We start from the raw sequence: 24,643 nt of genomic DNA, 5'->3' as shown, positions 1-24,643 counted from the left end.
AACATGCCCTCATTTACGCTTTAAGAGCCCCCTAATCTACTTAAAACATGCTCAAGGGCATCATGTTATTGTTACAAGAGCTCCATTTTTTTTTTTTTATCGCCGCCACAAAACACACACACACACATTTGTCAGATACCTTGCTATGAATAAATGTATTATCTGTATACACCACAGGTCCTCGTCTGAAATTGAAAATCATGTTTCTAACTCGTCTCCATTAACCTGCTAAATGCAGGATTTGGTGCCAAGGTGGATTGCCTATTCAGGAGCTCCAGCTCAAAGCCAGACTGCCAGTCAATCCTAAAAATGAGCCACATCTTGAGGTCTTAGACTAGATAATGATTTGATATATTTATGCATTCATGTTCCATACCTTTTAGCGCCGACAATGCGCAGCATAGTTAATAGAAATTTGAACCTTTTGAGTCCCAGATTTCGAATGTATTTACCATATAAATACAGATTTGGAAAAGCGTGTTTGCATTGTGTCAATCTCAATCTGCCGGCAGAACATGACTGATTCGGTGGCAATTGTGTTGACATTGGGATGTTTCAGACGGACCTGCAGTGCTGAAATCTCTGCTAAGCCTTTGATTCTTTCAATCCCCCCGAGGTAGCTCTTCAGCTCGAAATCATATCTGCAGGCTCACAGTGTTTGGCATTAACATGTTGGCATTCCCATGTTGTGTTGCTTAACTGTGAAGGAGGTTCGGCGGTGTTACGTAACAGCAGAAATGTATCAGGAGTGCTACTAGTTTGGCTGTGTGGAAGACGCCCCCTGGACTTCGAAACTCTCTGTTTTTTTTTTTTTTCTGGCTGGATTTATGAAACATTGTTATTACGCAGTTGCTTGTCTCCCACGTATCTGCAGGAGGCGGTGGCAGAGCGAGAGAGAGAGAGAGAGAGGACCGGGAAGATGACAAACTACGCTCTGTGTTTTTGTCCTTTCTGGAGAGAAGACGCGCACAGTGTGGCCTCATTATGGCGCATGACTCAGAAGTAGCATTTGTTGAAATGTGGGTGGAACAGTGGGGAAGACATGCGTAGATGTTCTCTTCGCGAACACAAGTGTCACAATCTTGTATCCCAGTTGGAATTTCCTGTTGTTTCCCCCCCCGCCACCTCCCTCCCTCCTCTGATTGCGTTGGATATTTCAAACAAGTTTTTTCCCACAGATGCTGGAGAAAAGGCCGGAAGTCTTAAAACAAAGAAGTGGCAGGAAACATATCTGCAACAATATTGGCTGCACAGTAGGGAGTTAAACTCAGGTCTGCGTATCACGGACTGTGTTCTGAAGAGGGAAAAGGGAGCGAGAGAAGCAGGATGTGTGTGAACATGATATTTATTATGAGTCATGTGAGTCCCAGCTGGGAAAAGTTGAAGCCTCTGTGCGTGTGGGTAGCAGCTTCTGTTGAGTCCCGTGGTGCGATGGCACATTGGGGAAATCTGTATCAAACTCAGTTCACGTGATTTTTCCGGAGGCTGTTAGCGACCTTTACAGGAGAGGGAAATCAGTCTTTCTCTTATCCCCCAGCTGCAGCCGCCTGTAGAGTGCGAGCTGAATAGATATAGGATAACACCTTGAGATATAGGATACATGTTTATATACAGGCCCGGGTGGGCCTCAGCCCTGAGTAAACATACTCCTAAATAACCGTGATCATGACATGGTTGGCACTGCCAGCCTCCAGATCTACGGAGGCTCTTGCAGTGAGGCCATCTGACATGCCCTGTATTTTAAGCTATACTTGAAAATGAAATCAAATATTGTGAGCTGGTTTTGGCTTCCGTTTCAGACCTCGATGAACCCTGGTGATTACGAGGCCATCTGCTCCCAGTGTGCCCAGCTGGAGGCTGGACCGCTGTAATCTGGACTGATGAAGCTTGACTTAGAGAAGGCCCTGACGTTTGCACATCTTTGCAGCAACAACAACAACAACAACAACAAAAAAAAGCCTCGCTTCGTAATGGTTGTCAATTAAGTATTAAAGCGGGGTTTAGTATTCAATAAGTAACTTTACTGCTGTTTGTGGTTTACAGGAGGAAGCTGTTGAACAATGTTTTCCGCCCTGCCGGAAAATATCAGTCGCTTTGAATGGAAAATGAATGGCTTCAATTAGCCATTAGAGAGATGTATAATAATGAGTGTCAATGCGCGGAGCTAACCTGCTCTATCCTCCATTGTCCCCTCCTGCTGCAACATTAGAGTCTGGCAGACTAATGTTGCTACTCTCTAATAACTACATGCCACACCAGGAAGAGGTCTGATGGAGCGTATGAATAATTAACCGACATGATTACAATGATGAATGCTCCCAAATCTCTCTGGCCATTTAGTACTGGCCTAGGGAGGGAGGCCAAACAGCAGAGTGTTAGGCATTGTGTGAAAGCTGTTAGTGGCGAGGGAGGTGGAGGGGTGGTGGTGGGGGGGGGGGGCAAGAGAGAAATCAAGGATAGGGCGGCTGGGGTAGATTGAGCTCAGCCTTGAGAGCAGGCAGAGAGCGAGGGGGAGATAGAGAAAGAGTAAAGGAGGGGCCCGGAGAACAGGAAGACACCCACTAGTCAGCCATCTGTGCTGCAGAGGAGCACAAAGACGCGCTCGGGAAGGTTCGCGTGTCTCATACATGCATGACTTGTGCATCGGCGAGGCTTATTGGTACGTGGGTGTGTTTGCTACACGAGTGATGGAAAGTGGTCAGTCCACAGCGTTATATTAATCACGAGCCATCCAAGCTAACCAGCTTTTTCACAACATGACAAAGATCATAGTTTGCCCTGTAAAACGATTTAATAGTGTCCCATTATTTTATTTTGTATCGCCAGTAAAACATAACGGTATTTATTTGGAGATATATTGACTGTGAGTATACACAGGATCCTTCATATCCTGACCTGTTCAAGTTGTTTTGTTTTAGTGATGATGGCCTTTTTTGGTTCGATGAGATATTCCAGATCCCTTTTGCTAATGAAGGATTAGCTCCACAGGGGTCTGATGTCTCTTGTTAGCAAGCAAGTGTCAAGCAAGCTCCCTACAAAATATCTCAGATGGGAGATTCTGTTTGTTTTTTTAAGTTAAAGTATGTACCATAGTGTCACAACATATGCACAGATGCCCACATGCACTTGGTAACAGTAATACAGGCACACAGAGGATACACCTCTGATCATTTAGAGCACGTAAGATGACAAAGGAAGTATAGAACCAATGAATTATAGATAGATCAAACCTAGTGAAACATGAAAGGATGATCCAGGATAAAACACAATTGTGTGCAAGGAAATAAAAATGCTTTGAGTGATATCAAAGGCCCCAATCTAACTGTGGTTGTGCTGCTCCATGCTGCAAGCACTATAAGACATCTACTTGAAACCCTCGGATGCATTTATGGCGGTGGTGCTCTGATGTAAAGTCTGGCAGCAACTTGTAAAAGGTGACAAATGATGGGTGGGCTCCTCCGCTCCGCCTCCACTGCTCTGGCTTGCCTGCCGGGGCCGGGAGATTGCATCATTACAGAGGATGAAGTCATCCTGCAACATAAGGGTGGAACAGGTGCTGAAAATTTAATTAGAACAGGGTGGAAGAGGCTGGAAGAACATGTAAATGTACTGCCCTGGCCCAAACCCAGGCCAGACTGACAGAAGCATTTATGTTGCAAGATCAAATCTCGGCTCGTATTTTTCGGTGCTCCACATTGCAGCATCATTTACTAAATGAGATATATGTGAAAATATAATTAACCATTATTATATCCACACTGGCTTTTCCACAACGTCTGGTACAGTGCACAGTGAGTCCCTCGGGAATCAATTATTTTCCCGGGGATGCTTTCTGCTACGGCAATTGGGAAAGTACACGTGTTGTTACAAAGTGAAGCGTGCAACCGGTATGGAGAAGCAGATCAGAAGAAAAATAATATTTTTAGGGGAGCTTAACGAAGGAAAACAACTTGCTGAAGAGGCAGAATGCCAATCGATGCTTTGAATCATCGGGTCAATCTAAATGATGAAGCTTTCTCTGCAGTCGGGCGCTGTTGGGCTTCTGGGCTGTCTGTCCGTCCGTTCAGCCTCATCAGCACTGGGACATGATATGTGGCGGTCAGGACGGTTGAACAGCGCTGCCTTTACCAACCTGTGACTGGGAACCTTGTCCGTTACTGGAGGAGAAGCATGATTGTTGACAGATTGCGAAGCATTATTGTGAAGCCAACTGGATCAGTGTGCCTCGGCTCCCGATGGAGACTGGGCGTGTTTCAGAGAGACTTAAACTGCCGTGCTCACACGTTGGCATCAAAATGGAAACTGCATACCAATCTTTGTTTGCATGTTTGTCTGTCCAACGGGAATTATGGCTATAAATTGTAACATGGACAAAACAGTTTAATCAAGGCACGAGAATGGGATTCAGTCACTGTTACAAAATCTATTTTTAGCTGTGAATGAAAGCCTAATCCTTCTCCACAGAGGACTATTGTCTGTGTCTATATAATCTGTGTTTAGTGAATACACCAATGTGTCTGCTAAAGAGCCCAAAGCATTGTGAGGAAAGCATTTTTTTGTTTTTTGTAAACATTACCTTCCTGCTTTTGCTAAATTAGAAACAATATCTAAATAGCATTTTTTTTTTTTAATTCTGCTTAGCAATATTGAATATATGCTGTGAATCATCAACACGGCCTACAACCATGCTAGCAGCTCTGTCCTAATGCTAGCATGCTAATGTTTAAGAGATATAAATTCCATGTTAAACATCTTGCTTTAGCATACTAACAGTTTAATTTGCCTTAAACACAAAGTGCTGCTGAGGCGGATTTTTCATCGTCAGTATAGAACAAATGATAATTCGGACCTGATAAATGTGGCAGAAGAAAAAGTCAGAGCATTACGAGGACAATGCATTGTCCGGAACTGAATGTACTAAGTTTGATAGCAATCGTTCCAAAGTGTTAACCTCATGATGGCGTTTGAGGAAAAGTCAGGTGAAATGAAGTAGATTTCATCCTCGGTGGATCATGACTGTATGCACAATATTTCCTGATAATCCAATAGTGGGTATTATATTCCAGACTGAACCAAAATAGTGGAGCGACTAACCATTGTTGCCATCCATGGAGCCATGCTGCTTGCATGACTGAATGTATTATTTATTGTGACCTTTTCACATTAGGTGCACTAATCAGAAAGTCTGAAGAAAGACTATTTGTTTTGTATGTGTTTGGTCTGTATGACCCAGGAGATAAAGGAGGTGTGTGCAACAGAAATAAGTGTGCATACATGTTTGTATGTACATTGAGGTCTCTACCCTCCCCTCTCTTCCACAACCTCTCTGGATCGTCTTTTCCAATTGCCTGTCTTTATCAGGCAGACTCTGCTTTTGGTTGACTGAACCATAAAAAATATAACAATTGTTGACACTTGTTAGATCCTCTCCGGCTTCAGGTTGGCTATTGAGTAGATTTTACAGTCATACCAATGATATGTGATCGAGGGGTGCTTCAGAATGATTGACACAATGCAATTGAACTGGCAAAAAAAGTACATTTAATGGTATTTTAGCATTATTGCATGGCTAAATTGGTAAGAGTAAGAGAGTATATTTTAGTGTCACACAGTAACCAAGGTTCAATATGACTAAATACGATGAAATAGAAAAGCACATGACAACAGTTGGTTCTTAAAACAAGTTCAGTCGACAAAACTCACTGGAATGAAATCAGCCTCCTATCGTCATGCAGGGATTCAAGCACAGTCTTGCCAAATGTTTTTCCAGAGTCCTTCCTATTGCGCTTACCTAATTCCCAAGTCAGTGTTCATTCTTCTTAGGCACTAAAGATAAATGAGGGAACAAAAAAAAAAAAGATTCTGTCCAGTCACAAAAGCTTCCTTTTAAAAGTATTCAAACCATTTTGGGCGTCGGAACGAAAAGGGCTGACTCATGCTAACGACTGCTTCTGTTACTACTGCGAAAACACAATGAAACGTCTACAAGCACTCTGTGTGGCCTTCACGCAAGCAGAAGGCCACACACCCGAGTGGGTATACGTGACGCTTGTGTGTGTGTAGTGAAGACCAGCATGCGGAGACGGAGTGACGTGGACGTCTTAAAACCGTATTTCTTATCAAGGGTTATCGCAAGAGGGAGATCTAATCTGGTCCCAGATCAGGCTGGAGGCCGGGTGTGCGGCCTCGCCGTGCTGGAGGTCAGGGCCTCGGGCTCCTGATGGACTGCTATTGATTGAGGATGGGAGGTGGGCGGGGGGGGGGGGGGGAGGTGATACAGTTGCAGTTGCTCAGCATTGATTTTCTGCAAGTGCAGTAGTGGAGAGCAGGCAGAATGAGAGAGCCGGACCAGAGGGAGCTGCCAGGTTATCTTCTCAAATATCCGGAAGTATTTTTTTTTTTTTCTTTGAGGCACTGACCTTCCCTGAGTCAAAAGAGAGAGATATCTATTTAGACATTAGCTCAGCAGCTACACTAGACGGCCTGTTTCAGCAGCTTCAGCAGTACTGTCTTCCAACAATACTCTTTACCAATAAAAAGCTTAAATTCAGCACTAATAATAACTTACACTTGTCACTCGGTTTTATATAATAGAATACTTAATATTGGGAAACTAGAAGACTTACATTTAAACATTAATTGTCTAATCTTCAAGTCTCAGCAATTTAGCCAAACCAGACGAGAGTTATTATATATATTTTTGTATATGTTTTTCATGCCATTTCACTGTGGGGTGATCAGTAACTTGCAGGGACTTGAAACTTGCGTGAGATGGGTAATCCATCACACTAAAGTTGTCAGCAAGTGCTGACAGCCAATGCTGCAAAACAGCATTGTTCCAGTGAGCAATATTGTCAAAAGACCCATAAGGCAAACAGTGGGGAAAATATTCCCCAAAAAGAAAAAAAGGAGACGGTCAATTTTGTAGCTTTTGGAGAAAAAAAAAAATACTTATGTTCAAAGAGTTCATCTTTCCTTCAGCATGTTAACTGTATCAAGCAACTTTGTAATCACATTTATACTCAAACAAAAATCTAATTAATTGGGAGAAAATATAAGGTAGAAAGATGCCTCCATAAATCTGAAGAGACTCTACGCCCCACGCTTTGGGAAACGGTCAGCAGTAATGAAAAGTAGATCCGTAATTTGTAAGAAATCTGCTAGGACATGCAGAAACACAAACTCCTCTTAGCATAATTATAATGCACAGACTGCTGAGGGCCTTTTATATTTATTGTACATTTACTCAAAGGGGTTTATATATTTATTTTACTCTGTGTGAATTTTAATTAGGACTTCAAACACTTGAGCTCCGGTCGGCCATAGCAGGGCTTCCCTTTGATCAGGCGTCACTCTCCCATATTTTATCTCCCCCCCCGTTTCTCCCCTTTGGGCAACTTCCTTCTAATTGGCTCAGCGTTGCTTGTCCTGTCTGTCGTCAGTAGGTCTGTCTCTCTGTCTGTCAGCGCAGATGAAAGGATATGAGCTGTTCTCTGGGGCACGGGATGCCTTTTTGAGGGGTTTCTAGGGTTGGACAGTAAACATTGTGACATGCACTCGTACTGTCAAAGGATGCGCTCAGGAACCACGTCTTTTACTTGAGCAAAGTGACCTGCGGAGATCTCGTGCATGTGTTAGGTAAACAGCGGGTTTGTGCTCAGGAGATGACTCAGACATCCAGGGGAACATGATATATTTTCTCTTTATTCGTAAGGCCTTGCTGCCGTCCCATTTTCTGCCCTTTTGTTTGTTCAGGCAGAGGAAGTCCTTGTTGGTGCTGCGTAGAGTTTCTCTTCCTCCTACCTCACCCTTCCCCGACTTTATCCCTCCCTGGACTCACTCTGTCTCTGTGCTTTGTGTTAATGTAGTGAAGTGGCCCATCGGTCAATGAGCTTGTATTAACACCTGACTCTCAGCCCGTGCTGCTGCGTTTCTTGCTCTACGCGGGGTCCCTTGGGCCCTCCCCCAGCCAGAGGAAACATATCCCACGATCAATAACAACATCCTCGAATGCTGCTGGAGGAGGGGAACGGGGACCACGACAATCTCTCTCACATTGTCTTGTGTATATTCGTGCTACGCACCTTCCTTTGTATCCTTCTTTTCTCAGCTGTCACAGCTGTCAGTCGACAGGGAGCAGAGGCCACCAGTCGGTGACTCGGCTCTTCTATTGCCTCCTTTTGTTTCGTTCACTTCACATTTATTTCAACACTGAGTCTTTTATGGATCTTTCCTGATTTTTTTTTTTTTAGTTTTTTTCAATATTGACTTTAAGCTTGCAGGGTGCACTCAATTCTCCCATGCATTAGCTCCCCCTTTCCTTTCTCCACATTCTCGCCTCCCTGTTTCGATCTTACACTCACTCATTCACTCAGTCTTGCACCCGGGCTTACACCCTTGGTCTAATGTTGGATAGTGCCGGAGTGCATTTAGGAATTATCTGTGGTCCACCCGCCATGGATCAGCTTCAAACACAATATAATCTGCCACTGTGTTTGTATCGACTCCTTCTCATCTCCCTTGTCTCCCTCCCTCTGCTCTCTCCAGGCTCTGGCCATGACCGAGGTGAACGGGCCGGGCCTCCAGGTGGCGGAGCCGCAGATTGCCATGTTCTGCGGCCGCCAGCTCCTGCACATGAACCTACAGACTGGCCAGTGGGAGCCGGATCCTCAGGGCCACCAAGGCTGCTTCAAAGAGCCCGGCGAAATCCTGTCCTACTGTCAGGAGGTAGGGTCCTGGACCGTGCCAAGGGAAATAACAAACTTAATCTGTAAAGAACACCAGCCCGGATCAATACTTCTCACAGCAGATCTCCCTTAACCCCAAAGAGCTGGTTTTGCAAATAATGCAGCATGAATTCAACACTGTAGAAGACTTCAAGTGAAAAGATGTATTTTTATTCTCTAATTTGTCCAACACCTGTCCTACAAATCTATATATATAACCATATATAGTGAAGTGATGGTGGCCTGTTGGAATATTGCAATATTTCATTCGTAGCACCATCTACTTTTCCTCATCGTGTTACCTGATATGTGTACTCTTTAACATCTACTGTCAGGTAATCAATGGTACACATACTCTCCACAAACTCCTCCTCCAGAAATATTTATTTGAAGTGCCACAGTACAGGCAACCAAGCGCCACCTGGAGGTCAAAGTGGACATTGCAGCAGTCACAAGCCTGAATGCACTGTAATGCGATTAGCAGACACATTATGCATCTGTGGTGGCTTCACACAAAAGCCTCTCTGTTTTCCTTGACATTCGTGAAGAAAGCCTTTTAGTGTGCATTCAAACTCTGAGCCAGCGACATTTCTCTCACTATTAAACCTCGTTATGAGTTTGATGTATTGTCCCCAATCAAGTGAAAGTAGTCAAAGGCAAAAATTGGAAATAATGAAAGACAAGATGTTCACGAAGGAGGCTCCAGACAAAGGTTGTACACAGCTTTGTCTCCGGAGTTAGAGCAGAAGTTGCATGACTCTCTCCCTTGTTAGTCTTCTCCCCTCTTCCTCTCCCCGGATCCTGCCACTTTTATTCTCCCCCTCCCAACCAATTCCCGAACCTCTTCTCTAACCAATTTTCCCTCCACTGCTCCTCTTGTCTTCCAACCGTCTGTTCTGTCCATCCATCTATCTGTTTCTGTGTCTCTTGTTGTCTCTGCATGTACCTGTGTGTCCAGATGTACCCAGCACTTGCAATCTCCCATATAGAGGAGTCAAAAAGACCTGTCACCATCCCTGCCTGGTGTAAGAGAGGTTGGGGCCACTGCCAGACGCACCCCTTCATCGTGCTGCCCTACCGCTGTCTAGGTAAGAACACCCTGGATCATTACACTACAAAGCAATACATAGGATTACGTTTCCTCCTTTATGTTTCATGACTGTGTGCTTGAGGTCATGCCATCTGTGTCACAAAATGATACTTTGCTTTAAGGGTCAGTGGGATGACGCGCAACAAAAGTCCACAACCAGATTCAAACCAGGAACTTTGCAGTTATGTGTGTCGTTGCCCACCAGATGGACAGGACACCTCTACTGAACAGTTTGGGAAAAAGTCAGAGTAGGATGAGAAGATTGGTAACACTCTCGTGTCTCTCTTTTACATATTAATGCAGCTTAGCTTAGCTTAGCATGAAGACTGGAAACAGCTTGCCTGCCTCCGTCCAAAGATAACAGAATCCAAATGTAAATATGATGAATCACCATTGTTGCAAAACGGCCTTTGTTAAAAAAAAAAATTAAACAAATAGTACCGTGTCACATTTCTTTTATTCAGTGGTATTGATCTTCTTATCTTACTCCGGATAAGAAAGCCAGGGAGTGTGTTAAACAACAGCTGCTCCTTCTCTTGTTTTATTCCTCAAGATAGAAGAGGCCAGGCCACACAGTTACTTTTGAAATATCAACAACACATCCTTTTCAGATGTAGGGGATTCCTTAAACACACGACACAGTCTCAATACACAACGAGACCTGAACTATTGTGTCTCAATGGAACCCACGATACAACAACATAAAGAGTGACACACACCATCCTTCATTGTCACATCAGAAAAAGACATGAATGTGATCATTAATATGCAATTTATGTGAAAGCCATCAAGACAGTCATGCTTTTGCTATCATATATGACTTAACAATGATTGAAATCAAACTTCTTTTGCATCTCCCTCAAGTGCCAGAGCTTTTTATTACTGTTGCAACACTATATAGTCAGTGATAGGAGGCAGGATGTGCAGCTCAACGTTAATGCAGAGCGGCCATGTCTGCTGTCAGCCACTAGAGGGGTAGATAGGCCAACGATGTATGAGTGAATGAATGAGTGAGTAATGAACAGTGAGTCACCTTGGATTATTATGCACGGCACTGTAGAACTGGCTGTAGCTTGTTTAATTTCTGCTGTACTGCCGTGATGTGTGGGCCTGAAAGATGTGAAGAACACGTTTTAAATCGAATGCATCGACTATAAAACGTTAAGTATTCATTTATGTATGGGTTATTGTTTTGGAACAAAGTGATCTGCGTTCATGTTCTTTATAATACATGTGTTATATTGACTTTATGGACTGTAGCAGTCTTCTCAAAATGCTTATAGATGACACATTAATGCTTGATGTCAAGTTTCTTATTCATGGACTCGATCCCAAATGAATCCAGTCCACTATGACACTGGTTTCATGCATTCTCTGTATCATTCATTGTTCAGTCACGTTCTCTCTTCCTTTTCCCTTTTTTAAAGCACTTTTAAAGTACTCCCACTGCTTGAAATCCTCTTACACTGACCTCGACGTTTCCTCGATTCCACTGCAGAGGGCGAGTACGTGAGCGAGGCCCTGCTGGTGCCCGACCGATGCCGCTTCCTCCACCAGGAACAGATGGACGCGTGCGAGAGTTACGTGTACTGGCACAGCATCGCAAAGGAGGTGAGGAGGGCAGATGAACCACAGTTGGCAGATGTGACTTCTTTTTCTTTTTTCTTTTTTTTTGAGATGTTTAACATTGTGATATGAAAAAATGATGGGTTTTTTTCAGTCCCCGTTAAAACACAACGGTGATTTTTATGAGACTTTCCACTGGAGCATTGTACACAATTCACTTTCCGGTGGCGATAACAAACCTCCTCTGTAGCCAGCCCGAACAGCAACAGCAGACTAGATGAGACACGTCGGTGAACCACGTCATACTTTTTCAGTACACCTACCTGAGGTGTTTTTCACAAGCTGTAATACTCCCTCATATCACCTCCTCTCAACTTTTTATATTCTCAAAAGGAAAATCTGAGGAAAATTGTATTATATGTATCTCAAACTTTTATTTCAAGGTCCAGATAGTACAAAAACATGAAATAGAATAAAGTACATACAAAAGCACAATTCAAATACACAAACCTACCAATGCCTTATAAAGAGACAGCTGTAGCAGTGTCTCCACAGCTGGGACTGGTAGCGTGCTGTACTAAACTTTATGTTTGATAAAACCAAGATAATTTCATGTTCGGAGTCATTACCTCGACCGATGCATTTATACTTAAGATTTCTTCAACCAGTTTGGAAAGCATTAACTCCTGCGGCCACAAACCTTTCACTAATATAGTAATATTCTATATTCCAACCTCACACGTTGTGTTTTTGAAACTTTGCGGGATGAAGGAATGCACCGCGGACAACTTGGAGCTCCATAGCTACGGCATGCTGCTGCCATGCGGAGACCATTTCCGGGGGGTGGAGTATGTGTGCTGCCCGGGCCGAGGGGCTTCCAGCGGTAAAGGAGAGACGGAGGAGAGAGACGTCCCTGCTGGTACTCAGACGCTCTCCTCTCACACCAGCGGGAAACTCAACACTGTGTAAGAGCGTTCAGCTTGGCAACTCGGGGATGAGCGACTGTGCGTTCATGGTCATCAGAGTAATCCCTTTTCCACATCTCCACAGCACCAAAGTGACGGCGCCCAACCCGAGCCCGTCTCCGGACACAGACGTGGACGAGGCCGATATGGAGGAGGAGGATGATGAGGTGGTGGAGGAGGAGGAGGAGGAGGAGGAGGAGGCGGAGGACGAGGAAGAGGGGGAAGAGGAAGTCGAAGAAGAGGAGGCGGAAGAGGAGGAAGAAGAGGAGGCAATAGCTGTGAAAGATCCAGAGGAGTATGAATACCCCATTGACTCAGGCCCGTACCAGACGTCAGACTATCTGGACTCCTTCTACTACGAGAAAAGCCACAAACCCACCACCTCTGCACCTCTGATGAAGAGCGACAGCTGTGAGTGGCCCGAATTTGTTTGGTTTATCCTTTTATTGTTTGTAAAAAAAAAAAAGCCTCCAGTGATTGCAAAGTACCTATCCTTGACAACACAAAAGGACTGAGTAGCTCTCGGTGTCGTGTTCAGGAAAGAGAGGGAAGCTCATCAGTGTGCTGACCTCACAACATGTCATCATGCGTGTCGTGTCATCAACACACATCCACACCCGCAGCAACCTCCAGGGCTCTGCTACTGTGCACACTGCACAGTAAATGGAGCAGTTGACCACGATAAACATGAATTTGAGTCAGAACTAGCTCTTGATGGTAAGCCGTGATGGAGCTCACCGTCTGGGTGGTGAACAATGTAAGCAATCCAAAGAAAAGCCAGAGCCTGTCATACTTTTTGTTGGTTTTGAGTCTGGTATCATATGATGTTGTCGGGGTTAATTAACCCTCATGCTACTTTCTGTTCACATCAGAAAGTATATATATATTTACTTCATACGTTTTTCTTTTTAAAGTAATTCAATAAGGAAACACTCCTGCATTAACATGTTGATATTTGCATGTCCAGTGCTTCTTATCTTCATACTTTTATGTGAAAATAACATTTATTTAACTAAAACAAATGGAATTCAGGTTCTGTAATCAATTCAATTGACTTAACGTCTAACTTGAATGGTGTCACAAACTTCAGTCCAGGACTTAAAGCAACGTTCAAATTTGAAATTCTCAAAGCAATTTCCTCATCACAAAATATGATGAATTATGTTTAATAATGCACACCATTGGAATCTTTGCTTTTATCTACTTTCTGACTTTCTGGTAATAACTGATGTAGTTGCTTTTAGAATAATATTGAACTTTTTTTTAAATCCAGAAACTATATATATATATATATATATATATATATATATATATATATATATTTATATATATATATATATATATATATATATATATATATAATTTTTTTTTAAATTTGTATGATTTCCCCCCCCCCCCTCAATATTTAGGATTAGTTAATAGAGGAACTATGGTAATGCATAATTGTGTCGGTTGGACAAAGTGATGTATATTTCCTCCTCTGCTGGAGTAATAAAAAATATGATCATCTTCAGTTGAAATTCTCTCCATAAAAAAGCAGACATAGTTTCCTGTTGTTGTTTGTCTCATTTTTCTCCTTTTTTAAATTATAGTGTAAAATTGCCTTCGCTCCCTCTTGCTCCTATCTCAGCGAACACACTGTCACATTTCGTCCGGCGCTTTTGATTACGGGATAATTGCTTTCTGGCTCTTGCAGGGCGCGTGACAGTAATAACCTCTGTTTTCTGTCCCCTCCCATCTAGTGACTACACCTCGGCCCACAGATGGCGTTGATGTTTATTTCGAGAAGCCGGTGGATGACACCGAGCACGCCAACTTCCTGCGTGCCAAAACAGACCTGGAGGAGCGCAGAATGAAGCGCATCAATGAGGTGACTGCCACAGGGCTGAGGCCTGGCTAACAGTGAGCTGGCTGGCAGGTCGGACTGAGACTCCCAGTTTCTAATGTGATTGTCAGAAGGACAGGCCGCTGGCCCGGACGTGGCTCAGATGCATTCAGGGAAGCAGATGAAGAGAAGAATACCCGAAAATTCACATATGTCCCTTCAAAAAGAGCGGCGTGACCTAAAATTTACAGTATATTATCAACAATTGGCAGCATACGTATTCCCATGTATAATAACCCCCCATATATGTTAAATGGATATGATTTCAATGTAGCACTATACATATTTTGTGCAGTGGTTGTGGAGGTAGGTTTTCATACTGCACACGATGGAAGTTAATAGTTTATCATACTGCTCATCACACTGTGTGTATCTTACACACACACACACACACACACACCCTCTAATGCTGTACAACTTCAAGATTGTCTTTTTTGATTTGTGGTTTTACCACAAATTCTGTGTTTCATCAGTGCAGCAAAGCACATCTGGCTCAACAGTTTCGGTGAGCACCACGTCTCTACAGATGCAGTTACGATGTGCATACTGGTCCTTTATAGTTTACCTTATGTAAAATAGAAGAAGTCAGACATTGATGTCTGCACCATGGTTTTCTTTTTATTCCCAGACTCCTTGTCACTGCTTTCATTATTTTAAGGCAATAAAAGATGTCGCTCTACTTCATAAGAAGTAGTTCAACCTTTTGGGAAATACCCTTTGTTTTCTTGGAAATGTTGCTGTCTTGACTTGTCACTCTGAGAAAGTAATTTTGATAGCACGCTTAACCTGTAAGTTGATTGAACAGATGCTATTGATACATAACTCTGCTCTGTCTTATGAGCTGAATGAGAGAGTATCAATCTTCTTATCGAACTCCCAGCAAGACAGTGAATAACTATATTTGCCAAAGTATCAAGCTATTCTTTTCAAGCCAGACATCCAGGTTTTTAAAACCAAAACCTTGTCAAACTGTGAATGAAGATCAGTGACATAGCGTTAACACATGTCAACAGTTCATGCAATGTGACAACTTCTACACATTCTATAGCAAAATACAAAAGCTACATTCAAATGAATATTATGTTGCGTGCCTGTGCATGCTGTTAACACAGGTCATACCCATTGTCATAACGGCGGTCGTGTGATGTTTTGATAGAAAGAAACCAGTATTGTGTCTCTTTAATTCCCTAGATCATGAAGGAATGGGCAGAGGCAGACAACCAGTCAAAGAATCTGCCAAAGTCAGAGCGACAGGCCCTGAATGAGGTTCGTTAACTTCCACAGTTCAAATCATCCTGTGGCAATGCAGCTCTAGCGTTCCTCGTGCTTACATCCACCGCCTCATCTTTCTGCTTCCAGCACTTCCAGTCCGTGCTGCAAACGCTGGAGGAGCAGGTCGCTGGAGAAAGGCAGAGGCTGGTCGAGACGCACCTTGCCAGAGTGGAGGCCATACTCAACAACAACCGGCGCCTGGCCCTGGAGAACTACCTCACTGCCGTGCAATCTGATCCCCCGCAGGTGGGTCTAAGAGCTGCTCCAGATTTTCTCTCTCTCTGTGGGTACCCTTATCTGTCGGGCATTTCCTGACTGTGTCCTTGCTTCAACTCTGTCTTCCAGCCGGAGCGTGTGCTGCAGGCTCTGAAGCGGTACATGGCAGCAGAGCAGAAGGACCGCAGACACACTCTCAGGCATTACCAGCATATTGTGGCTGTCGACCCCCAGAAGGCTGAGCAGATGAAATTCCAGGTGTGTCTGAGTGTGTGTGTGTGTGTGTGTGTGTGTGTGTGTGTGTGTGTGTGTGTGTGCGCGTGTGTGTGGTACTCTCTACCGAGAGGCCTTTCGCAGACACCTGTGCTTTTGAGATGTGAGACTCCTTTCTGCTGACCGCGTAATGAACGGAACATTATGTGCTGAGGAATTAGTATGTAAATACTGAACCCACAGAGGTGAAGCAGCCACCAATGTTCTTTTCTTAAACTTAGATCAAAGCCAATCTTTGCTGACTTCAAACTCAGTTTTAGACACATGACGGCATAAAAAGTCGACTTGTGCTTTTTTAATTTGAGGGAAGCGCTTCGCTGCTTCTCTTCTCACGACTAAGACCAGTTGAAAGCACAGACGCGTTGGCCCTTGCTTGGTAAAATGCTTATGCCGGATGGGTTTTGATATTTTTCAGGTGTACACACATCTCCATGTAATTGAGGAGAGGATGAACCAGAGTCTCGCACTGCTGTACAAGGATCCTAACTTGGCTGAGGAGCTGCAAAATGATATCCGTAAGCTGAACTACACTTTGGATCTGTTTTCTAATCCACACAGATTGCCGCGTGTGAACGTTTTTGGAGTAATTCATGTTCTGACATATCTGTCTTGATTGCTGTTCTCGGTCACCTGTAGAGGAGCTGGTCAAGGCAGAAAGAGGTGACATCAGTGAGCTCATGACCACCTCCTTCTCCGAGACCCACACCACTGAGGAGCTTCTGCCTGCTGAGAGCGAGGAGGAAAAGGATGACGAGGAGGAAGAGGAGAACGCCTTCAATAAGAGGCCTTATCCTCCCCGCATCGGTATGAACATCACACACTCCTCACACACTCACCCAACAATTCGTCAGTCCTCGTGGCGTATGTGGCGTGTAAGTCTTCTCACAGTTTTTAATGATGCTTTTCCTCTCTTTTTTCTCTAAAGAACTGCAGCCTAAGAAAGGTGAGCTGGTATTCAGTGTCACGAAAGATGTTTTTTTTTTATAGTTTACGATTATTGCAGTGGACTTGTTATTGTTGCCCCCTGAATGTTTTATTCCATTTTTATTCCTGTCACTCTTAGTCTCTGCAGTTGATGAATATGATTATACCACATCTGAGAGAGGTCCTACTTATGAATATGAGGAAAAGGTAAGATGATGATCATTTTGGCCAATTTAAAAAGCCGGTGATATTTCAAACAGATTCATGTGCATGTCCTAATCTTTTCGATGTCTCTGTGTCCCAATATTTTTTTTTTTTCTGACACATTCCCTGTCCTCTTAGATCAACACTTCTGTGGAGCTCAAGCAGGTAGTGAACAAGCCTGCCGAGATCGAGAGAGATGAACTGGTTAGAGCTTAATAATACATAATCATCGTGTTTTTCGGAGAAAAGAATTGTGAAGAAATTTGCATGAATTCAAATGGCTTATCTGTCTCCCTTGTTTAATGTCTAACTGCACACGTATTTCTTTCCACAGCAACCCGATGCCTTGGAGACGTTTAACCGTGGCGCCATGGTGGGGTTGCTTGTGGTGGCTGTGGCGATCGCCATGGTGATGGTAATCAGCCTGCTGCTGGTGCGCAGGAAGCCATACGGCACGATCAGCCATGGCATCGTAGAGGTACGATCCCAGAGAGGCCTTTAAATGAAGCCAAAAGCAGTTGAAAGACCACAACTGTGGTCTTGCATCTCTAGATATCTGTATATATATTTAACAATAAAACACTGTGTCTATGTTACATCATTTCATACAGTAACTGACTTAAGTATAACATTTATTTCCTACCTTCAGAGTATCTATTGGTTTCCATGTTTCCATTTATTTGTGACTGCTTGGAGGGATGGGTATAAGTCTACAAGACTAACTTTCTTCACGCTGTAAAAACCAGTGGGATGTTCCTTCTGGAGGACTAGCTATACATTTTTAGAAATGTGTTTCTTTGCTTTCTGGTAGATATTAGGATTGATACCGCTCTCAAATCTGTACAGTAAATATGAAGCTGCAGCCAGTTAGCAGCCAGTAGCTCAGTGTAAACACTGGAAACAGGAGGAGACAGCTGACCTGGTCCTGTCCAAATGGCAAATTGTCTTTTTTTTAAAAACATTTGTATTTATTTTTTAACAAAGAAGTTGTAAAGTGTTTATTAGAAAGAGTGGTCACTAAGCAGATTTTTATCGAGATGTAAAAAAAGCCAGGCTAGGTTTTTTCCCCCCATGTTTACAGTTTAGCGAAGCTAACCAGCTGTTTGCTCCAGCTACATTCTGACATACTTTTCCATTGAGATTGGTGATTAAATACTGTGCAGAAGAAGGCTTTTGGGACATTTCACGACTTTGTCTTCAGTGTGTAATAATAAGAGCTTTTGTGTGTCTCGCAGCAGGTCGACCCCATGCTGACACCAGAAGAACGACAGCTCAACAAAATGCAAAACCACGGCTATGAGAACCCTACCTACAAATTCTTTGAACAGATGAACTGAGGTACTGGGGCTGCCAACAAGTCATGCCTGACCACTTGTTTTGTCCCCCCCCACCCTTCCCTTCTCCCCAATCCTTCCTTACAGTGGTAACAGCTTCACTCCCTTTGACGGATCTATGATGTGTTGCAACATTAAGTAAATGAATAAGTACGGGGTACGTCCCAAACCCATTGTAAATGACCAACATGTCATCATTACCAGAATGTGAATAATGAGATATGATACAAACTCACATCACCTATTGTAATCCGCTACTCCTCTGGGTTAGAGTCTGAGGATTGTTCTTTCCATTAGCAGTGCCACAGTGTTTCATGATCCTGAAAACATTCACCTCACAGACAGGAAAACCATCCCAGTGGCATGACTTGACCTATTGCTCCTCACTAGAAACTGAAGTTGAACGGTTTGTAATGCTTTATAGTATTTATTTTCCAGTAGTAGTCTCTTTCGTTCAAATTGTACCACAGTTAGATATAATGTATCTGTGTAGATGCGTGCGAGTGAAAGCCTAGTTACATTTTGGTCTAATTCCCAATTTGAAACCCACTCAGCGATAAAAGGGCAATTTCTAAGCTAATTGCCCAACTATCCTGACTTCCATTAGCTACTGTAACATTGGACAATACCTCTAAGACATGAACATTAGGTGAGGATGTGGAGGTGTTTAAGTTGAATGTGTGAGACATCTAGGGTTTACTTTTACAACACAGAAGGCCAAAAAGACCACGATACAGAGCTATGTGCTGGTTGTACAAATAGACATCATGTTTCTAAATTCTGAGGATCTGCCCTCCATATTTGTATTAATTATTTGGCGAATTATACCAAATATTCAGTCAGTGAATGAGTTTTATTTTATTTGTACTGCTACCTAAAGACAGAATATTCAGAAGTCCGTTATTTTAATGAAAGCATGACAACTTGGTGTATGATACTGCTGTATTTATTTGTGTTGTTCCCGTCATTGCTTTTGAAAAGTCGGAAATGTCAGCGTTCAAAATTGACACTGTAAATAACGTAAGAAATACATACTACTAGGTGTAGACATTTCTATGATTAATTTGCATCGATATAATGGAATAATACATTAAAAAAAAATAGTACATTGTGCTGTTATGAGAAGGAGAAACATTTTCCTAACATGGCTGATTGAAAACGGACTGTTGTAAAAACCAGCACAAGACAACGACAAAGTAACTTCTTTCTGAATGTATTTAAGGTAGACGTTGAGATTCCATCTTTTTTTTTCAGTAATGCATCATTCCCCTAGTAGACCTTCATAGGAGTAGTGAAGTTCAACACCCAGACTGCATGCCTGATGCCCTTCTTATCACTTCCTGTAGCAGCCTGTTCTCTCTTCACACTTGGCAGGTGTGCTTTTAAGGTTGTTACACAGTAAAGAGCAGCGGCGCTTAAAGAGGCCACGGCTCCCGTAGTGTGTATAGCGAGGCCTAAAAACAGACCCCACTCAGGCATGATGGTAGTCCGATATGCTGTAAGTCTCTGATTCTCCCCGTTTGATAAATTTGGACTCAACAACATTGAATGTTAGCACTCGATAGATGCTATATTTACGTTACTCTCTTCTGACATCGTATCATTTCCACTGGATGACTCATTGTAGTTTGTCATATTTATGATCAACACAGTACCCTGTATAGGTAAGCAAGAAAGGGACTACTGCCCTTTTTTTCTGGCTGATTGTTAACTGCTTAGTGCGTCAGGTTGAATTTCCTTTAGCCACTTTATTCTATCAGACCATCTTGGTGAAGGGCGGTCACATCGTGGGACGTTGCTTTTTGTCCATCAGTCTTTAACTATTTGCTATCGTAGAGATAATACATACCAAAATCAGTTCATGTTGTATTTATGTGTTACTGGTGGAAGTTTTGTTTTAACCTGCATTTGTCCATTCAGAGGAAGAGTTGTTTACTTTTACGTTGTGTTTTTTTTTCTTCTTTTGTGTGTGTATAGTTAGCTTTGAAATAAGCATAAAGAGTTTGACTATCAGAGGTATGATTTAGCATTAATCTTCAGTTTCTCTCGTTAGGCAGGTTAATTGCAGGTTGCGGTTGTGTTATGACAGGTGAAGAGAAGTCATAGCCCTTGTATAATTTGTACAGCTACGTTAGTGAATGAAAACGTTGTATGTTCACCGTTTAAGTCAGTTGATCTTGTAATGATACTACTGAAACCATAGATGAGAATAAGCTTGCCTGTGTTTCCCAAACCACTAAAGGTTTCCTACCAGCATTTAGCAGACTTAGAATGGTGTATACTGTAGTTACTCAAATCACATTTGTACGTCCTCTGTCAAACTCTAGACTTCTTTGTTGGTCTGTCCCCTTACTTCCCGACGAAACATAAACATTATTGAGATTTTAATTGCTGCATTATTGCCTTTTACAATGCTGTGTTTTGGATGTAATTATTCTGTATTTTTTATTTCTATGTGATAATCAGTTGGATCAAGGGTCATGCTTTTCACCTGTAATGTAAGTTAAGAAGCTTGTATGAGAAAACATTGAAGTTCATAACGTTCGGATGTAAAATACAGACAGATATATGGCCTCTGCCTAATTGACGAGGAGTGGCACTAAGCACAAGTAGAACCAAATTACTCAATTTGTGTACAGGTTGCTAAACGTTAGACATTAATTCTGTCTGTCTGATTTCAATTATACCGCATTGGTTCTAGGGATGTTGATGGCATCAACAAGAGAGCTGTTCTTCATTTTCATTCAGACCTTTAACCAAAGACACGCTCCACAAATAAGCAGACAGATATCACAATTTGGCAAAAAAAAAAAAAAAAAAAAAAAGTTCTCTGTTGTGTAACTGTATTTGCAAGCAATCTGAGGAATTAAAACTGGTCAAGCTAATCAATAGTGTAATAAAAAATGAATGACCCATACAATACTGTGTCTGTGTTTATTGAAGTACTTCCTCACAGTAATGTTTTCTCCCTCGAAGAAATCTGACACTGTGTAACAGGATAATGTAATTCACTCATCCATCTCACAGAGGCAACACGCAGGAGATTGAAAAGTGATCATGATGAAGCTCATGGTGTAAAAGCCACAGTGAACAAGAGGGAAACTGTCTGACTAACTCATACTGGAAAATATTTTTTTTTTTTCTTCTCTTGAATTTTCTCTGTTGAATTCTTTGGAAAAGGAAACCTAAGTATGTGAAGAAGTTCTTGAAGTTGAAGTTTGTTACATTACAGTGAAAATGACAAATGGTTTCAAGCCGTGTGAAGTTTACCACACAGGTGTGATTTGACGGCAATGTTGATGTTAAAGTCTAAAATGTAAGTCTTGTTTGTTCGCATGACAGACATTGGGCGTGATACAATCATTTGATAGTATCATTTTCCCCGAAGATAAACATCTGAATGAAGATTAGGATCAGGTATGAGGTCAGATTTTCTCTCAGTGCTCAATATGGAGTTTCAGTCACTCCTTAAGCAACTGTGTTATTTCTGTGAGGCCAAAATTGCAGTTCACTTCCTGCCAGGAAAAGGTACTTGTGCTGCATATCACCTCATGAAAATGAAGAAACTAAACATATGTTTAATGAATCCAGTTTGAATAAAAGAGCACCAAGGCTAAAACAGAAACACTGAACACAACGCTCAGGAGAAAACCAACACCAGATATTGTAACATTGTTAGCAACTGACGAGTATTTTCCTTTGAACTTAATGTAGTGCAAGGAGTAATGATATACTGTATTCATTTCCTGTCACTTCTCAGCAAATGCTATAATCAAATCAGAATCATTTCCTTTATGCTGTAATAAACATCAATGAACATCAAAACCAACATTTAGATATCTCGAGACAGTTCCCAAGCTGAGACTACTGGCGTGGGCAGAGGAGGCCTCACACTTCTTTCACCCACAAATTACAAAGAAGCATCAAGCCCCGGCCCTGCAGAGGTTCACTTCTTCCAAACCACAACACTGACGGGTAGTCCTGCTCACCCAGATTACTGTGAAAAGGCTCTGTGGCTGTACAGTGACAGTTTGCCATTGATGCCTCCAGTGCTCATCAGTCATCTTGGTCGAGGTTCCTCTCTCGTCAACTGCTCACATCACGTCACTGTGGTAATGTCAGACGACTCATATTAACCCTGACTTTTAACACATTGCAGGCTGAGTGTGTGTTTTGTTTAGTTCAGTAACACTTTGATTCATTCAACAAAACAACAATACGAAACCCCTTCACACGAAGAGATTAAAGAGATGGCTTAGGTAGATCAAAGGTGAGCTGCTTACTTGATGTATTAAAAAATGAATTCCTTTAAGATCATATGACCCGTGTGGGCGCTGAGGGACACGCTAGCGCATCGATGTGCACCGATAAGCGTTGACTTCAAATCCCCCACACAGTCGGTGAGTCAGCGTTGCTGCTGGGTCTGATGGTGATTGTTGAACTGACAGTGAGGGGATCGCAAGTGCTAAGGAGTGTGATGTGGGGGACTGACTTGTCTTGATATTACTGGAAGGTGAAGCCCTTTGCATCAGCTCGAGCTGTCTCCTTACCATAGAGCTCAAGATGACATTTAACTGTTGGGTTAATGCTAATTTCTCGGAGTGGAATAGATGAGATCAGACTGTCCAGCGGTTGGAGCAACACTTGACATTTAACTGTTTGCAGAGACAAAGGTTTGCACATTGGACCACCTGCCCAGACCAAATGTCAGCGTATACTATATAGTGTGCACGCACACACACACACAGATCAAGTTGTCATGGATGGTCAGTGATGAATAGCTGTGGAAAAAAAGCTTCACTGAAAATGGAATGAGCTCCAATCAGGAAAGTCTAAAAAAGAATATGAATATCAAGTGTCACATGACATGAACATGTTAAGCTGCGATCACAGCAACCCCAAGGAAACATCCTCATGTTTACCACTACACACACATCCCTGGACCACAACGGTGACGAGTGCAGAGTGTGCTATATGTGCTTAAATCCTACATGTTAGTAATTTAGTCATCTGTTAGAGGAAGACTCAACTTGTCAGTACACTTCAAATAAGACAATCAAATGTGTCATTCTACTGTATATGATTATTTATATATATATATATATATATATATATATATATATATATATATATATATATATATGTATGTATATATATATATATATATATATATATATATATGTATATATATATATATATATATATATATATATATATATATATATATATATATATATATATATATATATATATATATATATATATATACATTCTACTGTATATACAGTAGAATATGTGGTATGACCAAAACAAAAATACTGAAAAGTTCTTATGGACAATGGATGAATAAGGTTTAAGAGCTATGCTGATGACACTGTACTATATTCTTCACCTAAATGATCACATTCTTAGAAGAACAAAACTATGTTTTGTACCTGAATGAAGAAACACATAAGGCTTTATTCTGTTAAAGTTTGATAATTGAGTGATTCCATAGATTGCAACAAATATAAAATATTTAAACTTTTACAGTTTAAATAAATGTAAACAGGGTCATTGACAGCAAACACAGAAGTATTGACTATGAACAATCACATTTCACCGTCCATATTCGCTCTCTTTTAACTCCGTTTTGGTCTCCAGCAACTCCTGAGCTCAATAGAGCTGCTGGATGCTCCCTTATGTTAACCCGCTATGTGCTAACTCTGTCTGTCAGCTGGATTACACAAATACATATTGTATAACTATCCACGCATGTATCTATGGATGTATTTGTGGATGTATTCTCTTTGTTCGCTACAAACATTCAACACTAGTTTTTGTGTATAGATGTATGTTACAATTCTCATGCCGCTGTGACGCTTATATCAAATAAAGTCAAAGTCAAGTCAAGACAGTATATCATTCTATAACAATCATTTTTGCATTTCAATTCAATTGGATTGCTTCTAAAATGTGTATGAACCAAACACACTGTTTTAAACTGAAGAGAACCACAATAAATAGGCTGCCAATCAAACCCAGCACAAAAGTACTGATTATTAAGTATTTAATGGCCAAATACATCGTTATCAGCAAGCAAATGCGTCACAATGTATTCAACCATTGAGGCTGCTAAACTGACCAGCTCTCTGCAGTTGCCTTATTGTTTAAAGGTTTTCACAATGACATCTGACAAATAGAAAGGA

The 24,643-nt window shown here is 42.0% G+C and overlaps 1 protein-coding gene across 2 annotated transcripts in view; it reads left to right on the top strand.

Annotated features, from left to right (window-relative positions):
* The window catches only part of aplp1 (amyloid beta (A4) precursor-like protein 1), a 31,815-nt gene extending 10,440 nt beyond the window's left edge, over positions 1-21,375 (top strand). The window contains exons 2-17 of one of the 2 annotated variants that reach the window (XM_068569115.1): positions 8,548-8,727; positions 9,685-9,814; positions 11,315-11,427; positions 12,154-12,347; positions 12,433-12,758; positions 14,090-14,217; positions 15,424-15,498; positions 15,592-15,750; positions 15,850-15,978; positions 16,409-16,508; positions 16,630-16,797; positions 16,919-16,936; positions 17,057-17,124; positions 17,260-17,325; positions 17,456-17,599; positions 18,360-21,375. In XM_068569115.1, the coding sequence (XP_068425216.1) occupies positions 8,548-8,727; positions 9,685-9,814; positions 11,315-11,427; positions 12,154-12,347; positions 12,433-12,758; positions 14,090-14,217; positions 15,424-15,498; positions 15,592-15,750; positions 15,850-15,978; positions 16,409-16,508; positions 16,630-16,797; positions 16,919-16,936; positions 17,057-17,124; positions 17,260-17,325; positions 17,456-17,599; positions 18,360-18,458 (2,097 nt within the window). In that variant the 3' untranslated portion in view covers positions 18,459-21,375. Of the gene's footprint in view, positions 1-8,547; positions 8,728-9,684; positions 9,815-11,314; positions 11,428-12,153; positions 12,348-12,432; positions 12,759-14,089; positions 14,218-15,423; positions 15,499-15,591; positions 15,751-15,849; positions 15,979-16,408; positions 16,509-16,629; positions 16,798-16,918; positions 16,937-17,056; positions 17,125-17,259; positions 17,326-17,455; positions 17,600-18,356 lie in introns of both variants that reach the window. The other variant, XM_068569114.1, reaches the window with a different exon arrangement.
* The last annotated feature ends 3,268 nt before the right edge of the window (positions 21,376-24,643 follow it).

This window comes from Clinocottus analis, unplaced genomic scaffold, assembly GCF_023055335.1.
Source record: "Clinocottus analis isolate CAN_PGR_092001 unplaced genomic scaffold, fCliAna1.0.p SCAF_9, whole genome shotgun sequence".
Taxonomy (NCBI): Eukaryota; Metazoa; Chordata; class Actinopteri; order Perciformes; family Cottidae; genus Clinocottus; species Clinocottus analis.
The sequence above is the reverse complement of the archived record's forward strand: the minus strand, read 5'-3'. Positions and strand labels throughout refer to the sequence as shown.